General features: G+C 46.5%; 1 gene segment (V, D, J or C); it reads left to right on the forward strand.

Annotated features, from left to right (window-relative positions):
* Positions 1–2,312: 2,312 nt before the first annotated feature.
* Positions 2,313–17,649, forward strand: LOC116882713. The segment is given in 4 exon segments: positions 2,313–2,358; positions 2,478–2,911; positions 13,890–14,024; positions 17,524–17,649. Coding segments are annotated over 4 exon segments (741 nt in total).
* The last annotated feature ends 2,133 nt before the right edge of the window (positions 17,650–19,782 follow it).

Genomic DNA, 19,782 nt, shown 5'->3' on the forward strand with positions numbered 1-19,782 from the left:
TCAGAGATGAAAAGCACAGCCCAAAGACAGCTCTCCCCTGGGGCAACCACCATCACCTTAGAGTCAGCAGGGGTTGGTGGGGGGAGACTGCCTGTTCTTTCTAACTTTGTGAGGGGCTCCTGGGCCCTGGGTTTTTCTCCAACACCCAGTTTTCCAACATCTGTGCTCACCACTCTCTCTAGAACTTCACAGTAATAAAGGATCTTCTGATCCATGATAGAATGCCTTGAGAATGTGTGTGACGGTTTCTCAGGGCTCCCTTCAAGGTCAGGGATCCTGGATGATTACTGTGACTCCCCAATTTATTCATGATTAAATATATTTCAGTAGTTCTCAAACTTATAGTTTCTGTTGTCATTTCTTAGAAATATGATATTGATCATTTATTTCTGTATTTTGTGTTGACTTACAGAAGCTGAGAATTTTTTTCAGATATATCTATTAGCCATTATAATTTTTTGTTTTTCTTTTAAGTTTGGGTCCTCTTTATCTTCAAATTTGTTGCCCATAAAACTGCATACTTTTCTCCAGTGTATCAAAGGAACTTTTGTTAAACAAACACAAAGTGATGGGGTAGGAACTTTTTTGTGATATAAGTTAGGCTCTAAAACACAGGCATTGAGGACAGCAAATAGCATCTAGGCATAATTGTATGAACCAGACAAAGTACTAGCAGTTCTGAAATGAATAAAAAAGCATATTTTATTGATATTGTAATGAACACTGTTTTGACACAGGTGGGCATTCCTTAAATGTGTATTTCAAGAATGTAGGGGAGGTAGACCTGGATGGGTCAGGTGGTGAAGCATCTACCTTAGGTTCCAGTCATGACCTCAGGGTCCTGGGATCAAGCCCTGTGTCTGGCTCACCAGGGAGGCTGCCTCTCCCTCTCCTTCTGTGCCTACACCCCAGCTAGTACATGCACTCTCTTTCTCTAATAAATAAATAAAATATTTTAAAAATAAATAATGTAGATGAGAATGAATGAATGAATGATGCACACTGAGCGCTCGCATTGGCTGTTACTGTATTAGTTTGTTTCCTTAAGAGGAAAGGAAGGTGTCTCCCAGTCCTGTTCATCTGTGTTTCCACACCTTTCCACAGGTCACACATGGTCGCCATGTGACAGAGGGACAACAGACTATCAGCAGACCCCAACCTGCTCTCCCACTTGACCTTTTGTGTGTCTTCTGGGCATCCCCATCATTGTGGGAATCACTCTCCATCCACCTGACACTTTCACCCATCCCTCCCACTCTCAGCCCAGGGTCCAGCTGGTGACCTTCCTTTGTCACACCAGGGGACACATGACATTTCTCCCTTCCCTGTTTCCTCTGCTCTCTGCTTCCTCCAGCTGCCCTCCTGGTGTCACCTTCCAAATCTCCCTGTCCCAAGTTCTGTCCTAGAGATAAATCCCTAATGAGCAATACTGACTAGAAGCACAGCTTCTGGTCTCTCAGCAAATGGAAGAGAGCTCACAGGATGGCCCATCTGTTGTTCCTGCTGGAAACCCAGACCCTGCAGTGTCCCCACAGTCCCTGTGTGTCCCATCATTCCTGCTCAGGAAGGGCCCAGCATTCTCATACCCAGTGTCCTCCTCTATGAAGGTGTGTGTCCCCTGCACAAGCTTCTTTTCACACACAACACCCAGAACCAGCTCATGTCCTCTGAGGTCCTCCTGTGGTAACAGATTCCTTCTTTTCTCTATTCACTGTGTCTTGTCCTCAGCTCCACAGAGGTTCACAGAATCTCCTGGGTCAGGTCTGCTCATGTATTTTCCTTTAGACACGAGTTCACAGAGGAAGACTGATCAGGGACAGCACACCAGGACCTCTGTCTTTCCTGGAGGGTCACTGTTGCATGGTGGGAACACAGGTTTCACAGAGGCAGGTGAAGCAGAGTCTTGCAATCTATGGGAATGAAGGAGAGATTCTCCCAGAGATCAACAGGGGGCGCTGTAAGATTGTGTCTGGGGTTTTCTGCAGGACAGGGTCTCCTAGCAGGGTATGCTGAGTCCCCAGCCTTCAGTGGGGACAGGGCAGCTGTAGCCTCTTTGAAGCTGGATAAGTCCCTGGACCAGGGCCTGTTAGGTTCCAGCAGCTGCTTCACCCAGGCCCACCAGAGGGAAACTAGTGTGACAGGAATTCTCCCTACGAAAGGGTTATAGACCTGGAAGTGCACAAGAAGGAGAAGCAGGGGTGGGTCATATTTGCATGAGGAGCCCCTCCTCTATGAGGACCTTGGACAGGGAATAAGACATGCTAGGGTCAGCCCAGCTTCAGCTCTGTGACCTAAGAAGAAGTTGTGTCAACATGGCCTGGGCCATGGTCCTCTTCATGCTCTTCTGTCACTGCACAGGTAGGGAAAGTCCCCATCGCAAGAGGGTGACCCCCCAGCCTGTTAGATCCCTCTGGCTCAGCTCCTCAACCACACAAACCCTATCCCTTTTCTTCATTCTGATGTGTTTGTGTTTGCAGGTTCCCTGTCCCAGCCTGTGCTGACCCAGCCTCCCTCCCTCTCTGCATCCCTGCGATCATCAGCCAGACTCACCTGCACCCTGAGCAGGGACATAAATGTTGGTAGTAAAAACATGTACTGGTACCAGCAGAAGCCCGGAAGCCATCCCCATTTTTTCCTGTACTACTACTCAGACTCAGATAAGCAGCTGGGACCTGGGGTCCCCAGTCGTGTCTCCGGATCCAAAGATACCTCCACCAATACGGCAATTATGCTCATCTCTGGGCTGCAGCCTGAGGACGAGGCTGACTATTACTGTGCTATAGCTCATGGCAGTGGGAGCAGTTTTCATTACCCACAGTGTCTCAGACAACAAGGAAATGAGACAAAAACCCCTGGACACACAGACCTTGTCTCTGAGCCTCTTTTATTGAGAAATTTCTTGGGGCTTCCTGTCAGGTGTACACCTGTGGCACTAAGCACAGTGACAGAGACAGATAAGGGGGTGACAGGTGTTTTGAAGTGGTTAATTACTTCACTGGTGATAGCAGTAGAACATGTTCCCCAGGGATTCAGTCACGAAATGAGGCCCTGCTGGAATGCTGTCCTTTCCTTACACACAGACCACATGGAGCCTCTTAAATGTTGAACAAAATGTATATTAATACTAATAAATATTAACAGCACTAATACCATTTCCCTTGTTAAATGTGTTGAAGAGAAGATGATAACCATCCAGAAGGCAGCACACATCATACTATATATCATTACACATATATGGATAATTTCTTTTTATTTCTTATTTATTTATTTGACAGAGAAAGACACAGCAAGAGATGGAGCACAAGTAGGGAGAGTGGGAGAGGAGAAGCAGGCGCCCCACAGAGCAGGAAGCCTGATGTGGGGCTGCATCCCAGGACCTCAAGATCATGACCTGAGCCAAAGGCAGACACTTAATGACTGAGCGACAGAGGTGTCCCTCTTTTTATTTCTTTTAAATTTAAAATAAATTTTAAATATTTTACATAATCTCTACACCAAGTGTGGAGCCCAAAATTACAATTCTGAGATCAAGACTCCCATGCCCCAGGGACTGAACCAGCCAGGACCCCTCTATATGCATATTATCAGGACAGAGTGTCACCTAGTCTTATCCCAAGCCCCAGCCTGTGCTGTTTGCCTCCAAATAAGAAAACTAATTAAATAGATGAACTTTCTGGAGAGCCTCCCTTCCCTAACAGAGATTTCACCCCAAAACAGTGTTTGTTTGCCCCTGGGAACTAACAGTGACCCTAGCGTTCAGAACCCTCATTGTCTGAATGCACTGCTTTTGACCTAAAATTCTGTCTCTGGGTCCATTATGTATGAAACCCGGGCAGCTCAGCTCAAGGATGCTCGCAATATGTGTGGTTGTTGTTGTTGTTTCTTTGTGTGTGTGTGTGTGTGTGTGTGTGTGTGCGCGCGCACACTCGTCTGTGTATTTCCATCTCACTTTAGAGTCAAACACACCATCCCAGAATTCCCAGGGTCTCTCTGATGGGCAGTAATGAATTTCCTGTAAAATAAAAGCTCAGTATATATATATAATGTTTGGCCTCATAGGAGGTCTTCTTAAAGCAGGCTCTTAATTTTAAATTGAAACAAAGCAGAGCCTTTACTGTGAGAAAGAGAAATGTTTCATTTTAATTTAGTGGCAAATTTACATATGCCTGAAAGATATGTCTTCCTTTGAAAGTTTCAAGTTTGGTAATGCTAAAAGCTGCCACCATGATAAAGTCAGGGGGATATGTATTCAGTAGTTCCCAAAATTCTCATTTAAATATTCATCCATCAATAACCCGTGGAGGGAAGTCAGGATGCGGGGATCAACAGCCCAGGTTTACGCCATTCTCCAAAGGACACTAGCTTTCTGTGTGTACCGAGTCAATCTTCATTATTTCAACATGCAGCTTGTATTTTGTTTAAAAACACTTTAATGAGGGGTGTTAAGAAGTGTACATATTGCAATGAACACTGGATGTTATACCCAAACAATGAGTCATGGAACACTACTTCAAAAACTAATGAAGAACTGTATGGTGATTAATATCACATAAATAAATAAATAAAATTTTAAAAATCATATCTTTATGTATTTCCAGTGGACAAATGGATTTCATGTTTATGTTCTATGTCTGTTCCATCATGGGAAATTTGCTGGCAGTCTTCATAATTTTTGTTAATTTTTGTTTCCATTTTAATACACACATAGGAATGTTTCATTCTCTACTTAACATCTTTCATACAACTATGTATAACCCATGCATCTTCTTTAGTGAATGTTGCTTGGATTGAAAAAGAGAAGTAGATTGTTTTTGTTCTGATTGTTAACATTTTAGAGTCCTTTATATATTCTGTGTGCAACTATTGAGATTAAATAAAAAAAAAGAGAATTAAAGTAATAGTCCTTCTATCTGCTACTCCAATTGTTCACAATCATATGATAGGAGAGAACCAATGTTGCCAAAATTCATGTTGGTGCAAAGACACCCTTGTCCTCTTGATTTTTAATTAAAGGGAAATTAAAGCTTGGACTTAAGGCAAGAAAGAATCACTGGGAAATTACCATGCCTTAGGACTCAGATATCAATCCATGAAACTGGAGAATGAAATTCTCACTAAGAATAAGGAAATATGTTTATTCTTCCAATCCAAGAGCATGGAATGGTCTTCCATCTTTTTGTGTCTTCTTCTATTTCTTTCATGAGTGTTCTGTAGTTCCTCGAGTACAGATCCTTTACCTCTTTGGTTAGGTTTATTCCGAGGTATCTTATGGTTCTTGGTGCTATAGTAAATGGAATTGATTCTCTAATTTCCCTTTCTATATTTTCAAGAGTAGTGTATAAGAAAGCCACTGATTTCTGGACATTGACTTTGTATCCTGCCATGTGGCTGAATTGTTGTATGAGTTCTAGTAGTTTGGGGGTGGAGTCTTTTGGGTTTTCCAGATAAAGAATCATGTCATCTGTGAAGAGAAAGAGTTTGACTTCTTCATTGCCAATTTGGATACCTTTTATTTCCCTTTGTTGTCTGATTGTTGTTGCTAGGACTTCTAATACTAGGTTGAACAAGAGTGGTGAGAGTGGGCATCCTTGTCGTGTTCCTGATCTCAATGGGAAGGCTGCAACCTTTTTCCCATTGAGGATGATATTTGCTGTGGGTCTTTCATAGATAGATTTTATGAAGTTCAGGAATGTTCTCTCTATCCCTATACTTTGAAAGATTTTAATCAGGAATGGATGCTGGATTTTGTCCAATGCTTATTCTGCCTCAATTGAGAGGACCATGTGGTTCTTCTCTCTTCTCTTATTAATTTGTTCTATCACATTGATTGATTTGCGAATGTTGAACCACCCTTGTAGCCCAGGGATGAGTCCCACCTGGTCATGGTGGATAATATTTTTAATGTGCTGCTGGATCCTGTTTGCTAGGATCTTGTTGAGAATCTTAGCATCCATATTGGTGCAGCCACTTTGGAGAACAGTGTGGAGATTCCTCAAGAAATTAAAAATAGAGCTTCCCTATGACCCTGCAATTGCACTACTGGATATTTATCCCAAAGATGCAGATGTAGTGAAAAGAAGGGCCATCTGTACCCCAATGTTTATAGCAGCAATGGCCACGGTCGGCAAACTGTGGAAAGAACCAAGATACCCTTCAATGGACGAATGGATAAGGAAGATGTGGTCCATATACACTATGGAGTATTATGCCTCCTTCAGAAAGGATGAATACCCAACTTTTGTGGCAACATGGACGGGAATGGAAGAGATTATGCTGAGTGAAATAAGTCAAGCAGAGAGAGTCAATTATCATATGGTTTCTCTTGTTTGTGGAGCATAACAAATAGCATGGAGGACAAGGGGAGTTGGAGAGGAGAAGGGAGTTGGGGAAAATTGGAAGGGGGGGTGAACCATGAGAGACTATGGACTCTGAAAAACAATCTGAGGGTTTTGAAGGGGCAGGGAGTAGGAGGTTGGGGGAACCAGGTGGTGGGTATTGGAGAGGTCACGGATTGCATGGAGCACTGGGTGTGGTGCAAAAAACAATGAATACTGTTATGCTGAAAATAAAAAGAAATTAAAAAAATAAAAAAAAGAAGAAGAAGAAAAATAAGGAAATATGTAAGGGGTCATGCATTGCTCAGTTCTTGCAGGAAACAGAAGGAAACAGGAGGGAAGGAAGGAAGGAAGGAGCAAAAGGTGGAAGGGAGAGAGGGAGGAAGGGAGGTAGGGAGGAAAGAAAGAAAGAGGTTTCCCTAATCAATGACTAACACAATATCATCTGTCTTTCCAGATTCTGTTCATTGAAGTCACATTCCTGACCTGGAGATACCTCTCCAGGGGCCCCATGCCATTCTTTCCCAAGACCACCATGAAGTCCTGCTTCTGTGCCCCAGGACCCCTTGGTTGACCTTGTCTGTCACTATCAGGTCTCCATGCCTGGAGGAAAGAAGGAGAGGGAAGGAGCTGTCAGGTGGGGGCTTTGGGTCAGAACTCCTGGATCCACAGACCTGGCGAGAATAAATGCTAAAACAGTTCATCTCTGTGTGGGTCCCAGAGTGCCCTGTGGGACCTCTCCTTGCCATTTTCCCTCTCTGTAGAGGATGTAGCCACAGAGATCTCATGCACATATCAGGTCCTCCTGGGATTTTTCTGGGTACAAGGAAATCTATTCTAAGGGCCCTGCAGAGGATGAGCATTTATGGCAGCCTTACTTCCTGGGAGGAGCTGGATCCTCAGCTGTGACCACAGGGATTCCCTGGCATGATGGCACTGCCCAATGTCCTCCACACACATTTCACTGATTATCACTTCTACCTGCTGTTTCTGTTGTCCCATCCTCATACAGGGGTGCCCCCTTCTACTTCACAGTCTCTAAACCTTACAGTTAAGACTCATTTTAGTTCTTCTTTCCTTCTACTAAAAGATACAGGAGAACATGGGTCCTATGGGACCGCCTCCTAAGCATGCCTGATATGTTATTTCTTTATTTTCCCATTTATTGTCCTGCCATGGATTTCTCATGCCCACCCACTCTCCTCTTGTCTGATGTGCTTCTTTGTATTCATAAGATGTCTGGTCATACACACAGTATAATGCTTCTCATCTCCCTTATCATATATCCACTGTCCCATGTTAATGATTTGCTAAGGGGTCTTCCCCACAGTCCTCTGCACCCCATATACCCCTGGGGCCACTCTCACATGGTACTCTTTTCATGTGAAGAACTGTGTCTGCTGTCCCGCTGGCCTGTTCCATTTAAAGGAGGAAGAGGATTAAAAATGATATTTCAAGCCTCCTCCATAGCAGCTGAATTTTAGAGTAAAGCCAAGATATAGATAGACAATGATCTGTGAGAATGTAGGTATGTTTTATTTTTATATTTGGTGGTGGTGGTGGTGCTCACAAGGGAGATTCTCTTAGATTTAGGAGGCCATTATGGAGACAACAAATTCTTTCTATATCTGTAAACTTCAACTAGTACTTATTTCATTACATCTACAAGCCCACACAATTGGACAGTGACTTTAGCGGTCTTTCAAGTAATTGGTCCATTTGTATCATCAGGTGATTCAGTGCCTAGACAATTTAAACTCCATATATTATTTTCACATATTGGTTTTTACTTCTTTTTTTAAGTTTTTATTTATTTATTTATTTGACAGACAGAGATCTTAAGTAGGCAGAGAGGTGGGCAGAGAAAGAGAGGAAGGGAAGCAAGCTCCCTGCTGAGCAGAAATCCTGATGTGGGGCTGGATCCCAGTGTCCTGGGATCATGACCTGAGGTGAAGGCAGAGGCTTTAACTCACTGAGCCACCCAGGTGCCCCCATACTGGCTTTTCTTAAAAAAGTAAATTATTTTACATAATTAATCATCCTGATTCCTGAAGAAGTAATTAAAATGAAATGTTAAACTTGTATGTGTGGAGCCAAATAATGCTCATCAATGAAATAAGATTTTAATGGACAACAGATCTAAAATAGTCATTTATTGGGGCACCTGGGTGGCTCAGTGTGTTAATCCTCTGCCTTTAGCTCAGGTCATGGTCTCAGGGTCCTGGGATCGAGCCCCTCATCGAGCTCTCTGCTCAGCAGGGAGCCTGCTTCCCTTCCTCTCTCTCTCTGCCTGGTTCTCTGCTTATTTGTGATCACCGTCTGTCAAATAAATAAATAAAATCTTTAAAAATAAAATAAAATAATCATTTATGCAATTTAAAATTGGATTTTCAAGCATGTTTTTATGCTATATTTTAGCAAATATTTCAGAAGAGAGTGAAGTACACATAATCCTTCTTATCACAGTCAAAGTAATTAAATATTTGATTATTCTCCACTTGCCCATTATGCATTTCAAATTGTACTTTGGTTGACCAGCAGGCTCCTACCATGAAGAATGTCATCAGCAGGAGCCAGGTATGTCACTGACACCTGTTTTCTGGGACCTGCAGCTGTCACATTCCAGAATAATTATTTTCCCTTCCTAGTTTGTGCCCTGAGCCCCTTGTGAAAGGCACTGAGTTGTGTGCTTCACATGTAACAAGAGGTGTCTCTGCCATCTGTTTACCAGGTCTGTCAGCCTGGGTGTCTGTATATGCACATCTGCACACATATGAGGACACTCGCAGGTGCTGTGCATGGGTCTCGTCCCCAGGCTCCAGACCCACTGGCACTTCATGCAGACAATCAAGGTCTGAGACTGAGTTACTCTGGAAGTGAGCCCTTCTTTAGAGATACCCAACGGCCTTTGCAGACTCATAACTGGACTCAGATTAGATTCTATGTCAGGATGTTCATGTGCTTCCTCCTCTGTATCCTCCTCCCTAGCCACTCCCCACACTGTGGAGGGCAGGAGGAGAGTAACCCTCAGACAGGTCCACCTATGAATCCCCTTCTGATGGCCTTTGAGCTTTTGGGCTACTCCAGGTGTTGGTGATTGGATGTGCATGAGGAGACACTGCTCAGGGACGTGGGTGGCAATGAGAAAGACTGAGGGAGGTCTTGGCAGATCTGTAGGTCTCAGAGTGAATAGCCTAGAGTTGGCTGCATCTTGGCCTGGACCTGTCCCTTCCCCATGTTGCCCAGGTTCTGCACAGGACACAACCATCGTGCAGCAGGAGACTTACCTTCTCTCTCCTCTTATGCTAAGGTATCTCCTCATGGGATAGATCTGAAGCAGATACACATGCACATGCCATGTCCCTTATCTACCAGCGCTCAGCCTCCTGGATTCCTATTCATACCTCCTTCTATACCTGATATGAATGCAACGATCCTGAATCCAAGAACCATGCTGGGGACAGTGGTGGCGGCATCTCCATGGCCTGGCCAGTTCTCGTCATGACATAGCCCCTCTTTTCAGCTGAGTCCTCGGCAGGGTTGTGGACACATGTGGCAAATCTTCTGTCTCCCTGAGTGATACCAATGCCTACTCAGCAGGACTGCAATGGAAATGTGGAGCACTCAGATTGGGTCCTACCTGGGGACGTCACTCAGGGACAAAAGGTCAAGTCTGATATGGCTAAGACATTAAGAACCTTTTAGTACACTGACAAAATTATCTGATTCTCCCATTCCCTGTGAGGTGGTGCCTCTCATTCTGAAAGTCACACAGTGAGCTCCAGGGACACTTACAGAGGTCAAGAATGTCAGGAGCACAGTGATTAGGTACCTGGAAAACCTGAAGGCAGATGGTTCATGAGCTTGAGCTGGTCAGCGGGAAGAGAGAACTGGTGATGTTGAGAGGTCACACTCCCCGGCCACCAAATGTGGGGGAGACAGTGGTGTTTGCCCTGGGCCTCTATGGCCCATGGGTGAGAGCCACCTGGAGATGCCTTAAATCCTGTCCCAGAGAGCCTCCTCAGGTATAGAATACTGACCCCAACAAGCATTTGTTTTGTAGGGGTGTCCTGAATTACCCATGAACCTGACTCCGAAAATTAGGCTTGTTATCAATCACTGGGACATTGATCAATGAGTTATTGTTAATAAATGCACTCATTGCTGTCCTATGTTGGCATGGACAAGGTACTCTGTGCCAGCAGTGTGTGCAGACTGCATGTTTCTCATGATGGCCTTGCTTTCTCTGACAGGTTACAAACTCTTTTCCATCACCCATTGTCTTGCTCTGACCACAAGATCTCCTCAGAGGAAGCACATGCTACTGGCTGACAAGGAGTCAGAGCCCCTGCTCTGCCCTTTAGTCTCCTCTTCTGCCTGCTTGACCAGCATTATTCCAAGGCGGGCTTCTCATCCATATAAACATGTAAGATGCCTGAGCACATCAAAGCTTGTGAGGGAGTGCAGCTTCCATAAGAGATGGGAATGTTGTGACCCTTCAATTTCTGGTGAATTGGGCCCAGGTGAAAATCTTCGCCCTCTTTGCTAATACAAAGCCCAGACAAGTCCATCTATGGCTCTGGGAAGTCACTGTGACTCACTGAAGAACATGCCCTGAGCCCAGAGTTTGCAGAGGAGGGGTATGAGGCAGTGGGGATTTGGTTCAGGAGGGTCTGAGAGCATGGAGATCAAGGCTTACGCAACACACAAAGCAGACAGAATTCCACTGAGCTCTCAGGGCTTTAGGCCATGATGAAGTGTTTGCCCCTGACCAGAAGTGGGCGCTGTGGAATGGTTCTGAAGTCTTCACCCAGCTGCTCAGTAGGACAATTCAAGCAAGGAGCCTGGGATTGGAGACTGGGTTCTAGGCTCCATGATGGGGACTCAGTAGCTGTGTCCTCTCAGACCTGGCACATTCCTCTGAGTAGCGACCTGTGTGTGGTCTCAATAGGTGCTTTCTCTCAGGGTTCTCCTGAGGGCTGGAGCCAACTGGTATAATCCTCTGTGTCCTGAGTTGATCTCCAGCACCAGGGCTTTAGGAGGGGCTGGACAGTCACTGGATGGAGCCCAGGTGCATGGACAGCCCCTCCTGTGACAGAGGGTGGGGTAGAAAAGGAAGCCTCAGGCAGCCCAACCCCTTTGGGGGATTCGAGGCTGTGTCACCATGGCCTGGATTTTTAAATCTTTGTTACACTCTCTCACTGCACAAGGAAGGACTAGCCCCAGGGCCACAGAGCAACCTATGAGACTATGTCAGCCACTCTACCTTGGTGGTTTTGTGGGCCTTTAATCTGGCCCCTGATCCAACATCCATAAATGTGTTTGTTGATTCTGTGTCCAAGCCAATGCTGAGTCAGCTACCCTCACTCTCTGAATCTCTGGGATCATCAGTAGGACTCACATGCACCCTGAGCAGTGGCTTCAGTGTGTGGAATTATGCCTTATCCTTGTTCCAGTAGCTGCCAGGAAGCCCTCCTGAGCCTCTGCTGAGGTGCTACTCAGACTCAACAGGTCTCTGGGATCTGCAGCTGCTTCTCTGGATCCAAGGATACCTCGGTCCATGCAGGGCTTCTGCTCATCTCTGGGCTGCAGCCTGAGGATGAGGCTGACTCTCACTGGGCTATAGATCATGGCTGTAGGAGCAGCTTTCATTCCTCACAGTGTCTCAGATAAGGAGGAAGTGAGATGAAGGCCCTTGAGCCAATGGACCTGGGCTTCAGACTACTATCAGTGAGAAACTTAAACTGAAGTCACACAGTGGGTACATATCTGTTGGAAGATCTCTTCTTGGACACAACAGAAATACCCAGGTTATGTATTCAGGTGAAACATTGCAGGGCATTCCCAGAAGACAGGGACTGATGAGGTATCAGAGCCCAACTGCATATTCCTACTGGGTCTGGGGAAGATGGACAGCAATGAACACCGTGTCTGCTCCTGAACATGCTGCCCCTTGAATATTCATCCACAATCAGTTCTATCACCTTATTCCAAAAAGTGTGACCTCCTGTTACTGCTCATGTATCCATCCCCCTGGTGCTTGATTGTGCCCCCCCCCCACTTTGGGAAATCTTGGAACTGTTGAACTATTTCTCTACTTGAACAGCATCTCTCGCTTTCTTGCTCTGTCTCTAAGTCTCTGGCTGTCTGGAAACTGGTTACTTTCTTCCAACCAGATGGGGGCATCCATTGGGTTTGGACACTGTACTTCCTGAGGGTCAAGGTTGGGATGGGATGGGGTCCCATTGCCCTCCTCAGATATTGCCAGGATGTTCCAGAATCCCCACAGGACTTGCATGTGTCTTGGGACTGGAAAGAACATGGCCAGAGCCCATCTGGGGTGGCAGAGGTTTGGGAAACTGGAGAGGGGAGGGTGGCAGGTAGAAAGGAGCCCTCCCTTCTCTAGATGCTGAGGGTGTGCTGGCCACTTGTAACACTGGACTTGCTGGCTTGTGCTATATCTGAGGCTTGGCTGGGTCCTGCTTGTCCAGCTTCCACCCATCAGAGACCCACCCAGTATATAGTGTGACACTGAGGAGGCTGGACCCAGCTGGCTACAGGTGCTGCAGTGTGGGTCCCACTCAGGACTGCATGCAGGGCCTGCCAGGCCTAAGGTTCACTCCAGCTTTCGGTCTTTCAAGGTGGTTATATCACTCTAGGGTTGAGGTAAGTTACAGCCACCTCCATTAGTGTTGATTATAGCAAGATCCTTGTCAGCCAGTCTGTTCCTTCCTCAAACACAGTTCTTCCCTAGCCTGGCCCAAGGACCTATAGGACTGCAGGCGGGGATGGGGCTAGCAGGGAGCTGCCTCCTACAGAAGCAAATAAACAGGAGGTCTCTTGGGTCAGGCTGGCATGAGGTGGGGTAAGGACCCCTGGAACTTGGGCTCCTTGGCAGGCCATGGTTTTGGCGGTGGCCTGTTCCCCCTCACAGCCCTCCAGGGGCTGCAGGTTTGGTACAGTGGAAGATGTAGGATTTCCTTGGTTTCTTCTGGTCCGTGTATCCTGGGAGACCCAGCCCCCCCTTGATCCCTTTGGGTTTTGCCTGAGATGGGCGGACAACAGGGAGACAGACCAGGGTGTGGTGGGGTAGGCAGTGAGGGTGGCTGTGAGGAGAGTCCCTTGACCCCTACAACAAACCCCATGCCCCGGCAGGGGGAGAAAAGATGGAGGTGGCTTTGTTGTGGTGGAGGAAGGGCATGCAGTGCAGGCACCAGGGGCAGGCACAAGACCACAGGTACATTCATGCACATGTATGTGAGTGCACAGGGATGGGACTCCCACTGCCCTTCTCTGCCTGGGCAGGGCCAGGTGGTGAACTGGAAAGGGCTTTCAATGAATTCGAAAACCTCAGTTACTGGGCCAAGGGCTAGAGATCTCCCCTAAAGGCAGGACCTGGAGAAGACATCCTTCCTGCCCAGAGTTTCCAGCTGCCTGTGCCATGGGCTGGGGGCCTGCCCTACTTGGTGAGGAGACAGCAGGACAGATTCTGGGAGAAGTACTTGGAGACCTCATGATGATCCCACATCAACTGGTCAGCTACAATTCCTCCAGGTCCTGCAGGTGCACCAGGCCCCACCATTCCATGGATGTCAGCAGCCGGCAGCCTGCCAGACACAAGAGATGCCATCTCCTTCTGGCCAGGAGCTAATGCAGCCTGCAGTCCTGCACCTGGCAGCACCATCACAGGTAGAGACTGCAGAGGGATGACATGGTGGACAAATAGGTGAGGCCAGTAACTGTGATGTGCTCATACCCTGGAGCATGGGGGTAATTTATTTAATTGTTTGTTTGCTTGTTTTATTTTAGGAAATAACTTTCCCTCAGAGAAGTTATGGTTCATTGCCTTGTAACTTCCAGTGTCATTCTTGAGGGGATAAAAAACATCTCTGACTTTTTAAAAGATTTTATTTAGTTATTTGTCAGAGAGAGAGAGAGAGAGAGAAAGCACAAACAGGGGGAACAACAGACAGAGGAGAAGCCGGCTCCCCAGCAGCAGGGAGCCCAATATTGACAGTAACCCTGGCGGCAAACACAATCTCCTCTCTCTGAACCAGCTACACATGAACTTGGACCAGATTCTACAGACTCTCCCTGACAATACCACCCACACACTCCTCTTCTTCTGTCTTCTCCCATGTCCCTCAAGCTTCAGTCCCTCCCTCTGGCTCTGCAGTCTGAACTCTATCTCCATGTCAGGATTTCATAGAAAAATGCAAATGCTTGCGGTGTAGTTCCAAGTCTCCAGGGTCCATCGCTGGGGAGGAGTATGTCTAGAAAATAGAGCTGCATGGAACCCTTCATATTCTCCATCTTGTTTCTCTCACTTGAGAAAACCTGGACTTCTGATTCAGGGAATTGTGAAAAGGCCTGATCTCACATCAGTCCTCACTGCCTAAATAAATCTTTCCCATGGAGAACGTAAGACCCCAGGCTCAGTGATGCTCCCCTGGAGCTCAGAACCCCTGGGGATGTGGGACACAATCCCCTGTGCTCCTTAGGCTGGGATATGACTCCCTCAGTCATCCCCGTGACACCTCCATAGAGATTGTGCCTCTGCTGAGACTCTATTGTCCCAGTCCAAGTCCTCAGGGCTGTGACATCAGAGACACTTATCTCCAACTCACCTCCACTCACATGTGGGACTTTGGACAGACACTTCTAGGTTTTGTTGGTCTTGGGTAATAGAATTTCCTTCTTCTGGTCATGGGTGGCTCAGTGAACAATTTCTCTGTTCTGAACTTGCAGAACAAAAAGCACAGGGTGTACAGCTATGCCCACCCGAGTCCAGTCTGATGCCAAATATTTCCTTCCTGTGGGAGCTGTCTGGGTTTGGTAATTCTATCTCTGAGATGGCTCTGAAGTTCATAGGAATGGCTTCTTGGATTTCACTGTGTACCACATCAGCTTTTTACCTGCAGGACCAGGCCTATTATACACAACTAATGACTATAATAATAATAATAATAATAATAAATCAAATTATTTTAGAAAAAAGTTTATAGGCTCCTATTCAGCTGAAAATAGAAGACATTTATTTTCTATTATTTTTCCATCTATGCTTTCAGCTCTAAATTCCAACCACTTTTTTACCACAACAAATAGATCTGAGAAAAGTACACTACTCATTGTACTTGCAACTTCTCCTTGTCATTGGTCCTGAGTTTAAATCAATCTGACTGAGTTAATTTTGGACAAACTAACCTGCATCCATTTCAAGTGCACACCTGGCAAAGTGATTACTAATAAAATGTGTCATTCCATCGTTGTGACATCTGCAGTGTCGCTCCTCTCCTCCTAGAACCTCCTGCAGTTTTGCCCTTTCTGTTCTGAGATAAGAGACAGTGACAGCCTCACGTGGCAGGGCTGCTGCAGACTAGTGTCTGTGCTGGGAGAACAGATCCTAGGAGGGAATAACTGTCCACAGTGTGTGGAGAACTGTTGTTTCAAACAGGTATAAATAGTAACTGATGACAAAGATATTCAGTGAGTAACCGTTCTAGGAAGGCACGTCAGGATTTCTTCCCACAACTTAGAGAGAAGACTCCATTTCCTCAGTGCTTCCCTTGGAAACTGTGAAGGAGTCCCATAACAGAGACGGCTTAGCATCTTGCAGAGAAGGAGCTATGTGTCCTTTGGGTCCCATTGCTGTTCTGAGCTTCATCCTGATCTAAGGGGAGTTTGTACAATGACACCATTTGAGTTCTGACCCATGAGAGCCATGGACAGACTCACTCTGAGGAGTCTAACTAGAGGATGATATCTGTCCTGTATGGTGGAAGGACAAGTAAGGGGAGCCCTGGCCTTGCTCTAATGCAGCAGACAGTGGTCAGTGCAGTGGGAAACCAGAGATCTCTGATGAGCTCTGATTACCATGTCATGAAAGGGTGTTTCTGGGCCTGGACATCAGAGGTGCTCAGGTTCATTTTCTGAGGGATCAGAGGTGATCAGAGCTGGGACCTGTCATCTGACCCTGCCTGTGCCCTCTCCTCTGGGATCAGAGTTGGGAACTCCCCACCAAATAGTTCTATGCAACAACACACCCTAGTCTCCTCCCTGACATCCTCTGGTGAGGAACCTGACACAGGGCCAGTGAGGGGTCAGAAATCTGGAGTCTCATTGAAAGAACAGTCCCTCCCTCTCTCACAGGTAGAAGAGGGTAGGGGAGAGATTAGGGGAGGTTCAAACCCCAAATATTTGCCAGGCAAGATGCTCTGACATAGATAGAGCTAGAACATGGTAGGGGCAGTCTGTGTCCCCATGTTTTTGAAAATGTCATGAGAGAGAAGGAACAAACACAAGTATTAATATCAATGCAAATAAGATGTTAATGGAGTGTGAGGAATGGTGAGGTTGGTGGGGTGAAGCTTCAGCACTGGAGGGATTGACAGGGAACCCTGGATTCTGATGTGCTGTGATGATGTCCTAATACTGCACTGATGGTGAGGAGTAGGAGGGGAGCATGAAGACAGAGACCAGGTGGCGGCTGTGGGTGGTGCCCACGTTACATTAGGATTCTTGATGAGGGGTGTGAGGTAAGGCAGAGAAGGTGGATAAGATTCCGCATGACATGGAGGATTCAGGGACTGAGGATGGGGGCAGGAAGGAGAAGGAGCAGTTTCATGGTCTTAGGAACAGAGAAGGGAGGGGCTCCACCCACTGGAGCAGTGGGAGAACCCATCTCTGATGCAGGATGACTTCCATCCCTGGCTCCCAGGACCCAGGAGCAGCCCTGACCCAGGAGAATGTTCATCAGATTTCCAGGATTGCAGATGCTTGCTTACTTTCATCTGACACATGATGAAACTGCTCCCATTCCTGTTAAAAATGAGGGATTTTTTACAAGAACGCAACATTGGGATGAACTCATTTCCTTTGCTTATGAACACATTTAGTGAACATGATGGAAAGTGCACTGAACCAGCCACAGGATCCCCATCATACAGGAGAGAGCCTCATCCTGCAGAGGCTCAGTGTGGGACTTAGTCTTTCATCTGACAGTTTTCTCAGGGGAAGGAGGCACAGAGGGGCACAGTGGTCCTGCATCAGCACTACTTTCTCCAGGGTGGCTTCAGAGCTTGGTCTGAGATGGCAGGAAGCTGAGCAGCTATGTTTCAGAAGTCACCCCTGTTGGCAGGGCGATTGGGTGATCCTGAGTCCCTGTGTCATCTTATCTCCCCTCCTGCAGCCCAGCATCTCCAGCTGGAGCTGGTTCCTGACCATTCTGCTGGTCCCTCCACAGAGCAGTCCCAGGCCATTCCAGGCTCACTCCCACCTGCAGAGCTTGATTCGAGATTCAGGTAGTGTGATATGAGAAAGAAACAGAAAATAAATTCCTCATGATGGAATTCCTCTGACAGCCTGCATCTTGCTCATACCTGGAGCTGGGCACACTGCTTGTCAGGGGTTGTTCCTGCCCAAACTGAAATCAGTTGAAGTCTGCTCCATATAATTGCAGAATTTTTTCTGGTAAAACACATCCCTTTATAATCAGTTGGTAGATGAGATCTGTTTTTCCATTTTGTGGTTGTTACTGTTGATGTTTGTTTGTTTTTGCTTTAGTTGATCTTTCTGGAAAAATCATGATAAACTATGGGTAAATTTTCAGACATAAGCATATAAATTCTTCTCCTTTTTAGCAACCCACATAGCACTCATTCTTAAGTTTGGATTATATTTTTCTCAAACTCTGCATTTGGAATGCTGATCATAACAACCACTATATGTCAGGCTCTCTTGCAAACACTGTCTGCTCAAGGAGTGAAGAGTTCAGAGAGGGGCACCTGTGTGGCTCGGTCATTAAGCTTCTGTCTTTGGCTCAGACGATGGCCCTGTGGTTCTCAGATTGAGGCCCACATCAGACTCCCTGATCAGCAGGGATCCCATTTCTCCTTCTACCTGCTGCTCCCCTTACTTGTATCTCTCTCTCACAGTATCAAATAAATAAAATAATGCAGCCACTTTGGAGAACAGTGTAGAGATTCCTCAAGAAATTAAAAATAGAGCTTCCCTAGGACCCTGTCATTGCACTACTGGGTATTTACCCCAAAGATACAGATGTAGTGAAAAGAAGGGCCATCTGTACCCCAATGTTTATAGCAGCAATGGCCACTGTCACCAAACTGTGGAAAGAACCAAGATGCCCTTCAATGGACGAATGGATAAGGAAGATGTGGTCCATATACACTATGGAGTATTATGCCTCCATCAGAAAGGATGAATACCCAATTTTTGTAGCAACATGGACGGGACTGGAAGAGATTATGCTGAGTGAAATAAGTCAAGCAGAGAAAGTCAATTATCATAGGGTTTCACTTATTTGTGGAGCATAACAAATAACATGGAGGACAAGGGGAGATGGAGAGGAGAAGGGAGTTGAGGGAAATTGGAAGGGGAGGTGAACCATGAGAGACTATGGACTCTGAAAAACAATCTGAGGGTTTTGACGGGGTGGGGCGTGGGAGGTTGTGTCACTACATCAGGAAGCCAATGGTGAAAAATAACCTTTTGCTTGGTGTGCAGAGGGGTATGACAAGGGTGGAGGAGGTGAGTGCTGAGGGCACCAGGGGAGCTGTGGAAGCAGGGACTCCAGATGGTGGGCAAACCACTCAGCTGGAGAGAGGGGCACCAGGCAAACTGTGTCCTCACTGATGTGTGACCTGCCTCCACCGGTGAGGGCCCATTGCCCTGTGAGCTCCTGGCTCTGGCTCCTTCTGCACACTGCTTCAAATGTGGATCATCCCCTACCCTTTTTTGCCCCTATGGGGTCTGGTATGGTTGAGGCATGTAGAAAAGGAGAAGCTGGAATACATGTACAAGGAGGAAGGGGGCTCTAAGGAGAGTCTGCTCAGAGAATAATAAAGCTTGTAGCTATAATCCCCTTGATGGAACCTCAGAAGACAGAGCTCAGTGGGGTCTTCACCATGTCCTAGGGACTCTCCTTCAGACCCTTATGCAGGAGCCTTTGCCAAATCTTACAGAAAGGAGTCCCTGAGGTCACTCGGAACCTGCTCTTTCTTCAGCATCAGGAGCAGACGCAGTGACACTGGACTAACAGACCATGTTTCAGTGCACTGGTCACTTGGATAAAGGTCCCTGATTTCTGCACCGGAAATGTCAGCAGTGTGGGCTATGCTGGCTCTGGGGCAGAAGCTCCACAAATGCAATGATTGATGTCACTTAAGACATAGCCTGTGTGGGAAGAGATGATCACGTCAGATTATGCTCAGTGCCTCAAATTTCCATGGTTCTCTTCAATCTGGACAAGTGAGCCAACTCATCTTCTCTGTTGTCCTTGTTCCATCCATCATGTCTCTGTTATTAAGTGTCAGCAGTACTGGTCACAGTCAGTGACTAATCACTCACTGGGGAGATCTCTGCGGTCATGTCTGCACCGGCATTGGCTTATCTAATGCCACGACATCCATTTACATCTTTAAGAATGACT

This window comes from Lontra canadensis, unplaced genomic scaffold (assembly GCF_010015895.1).
Source record: "Lontra canadensis isolate GAN:19392208 unplaced genomic scaffold, GSC_riverotter_1.0 scaffold87, whole genome shotgun sequence".
NCBI classification, from domain to species: Eukaryota; Metazoa; Chordata; class Mammalia; order Carnivora; family Mustelidae; genus Lontra; species Lontra canadensis.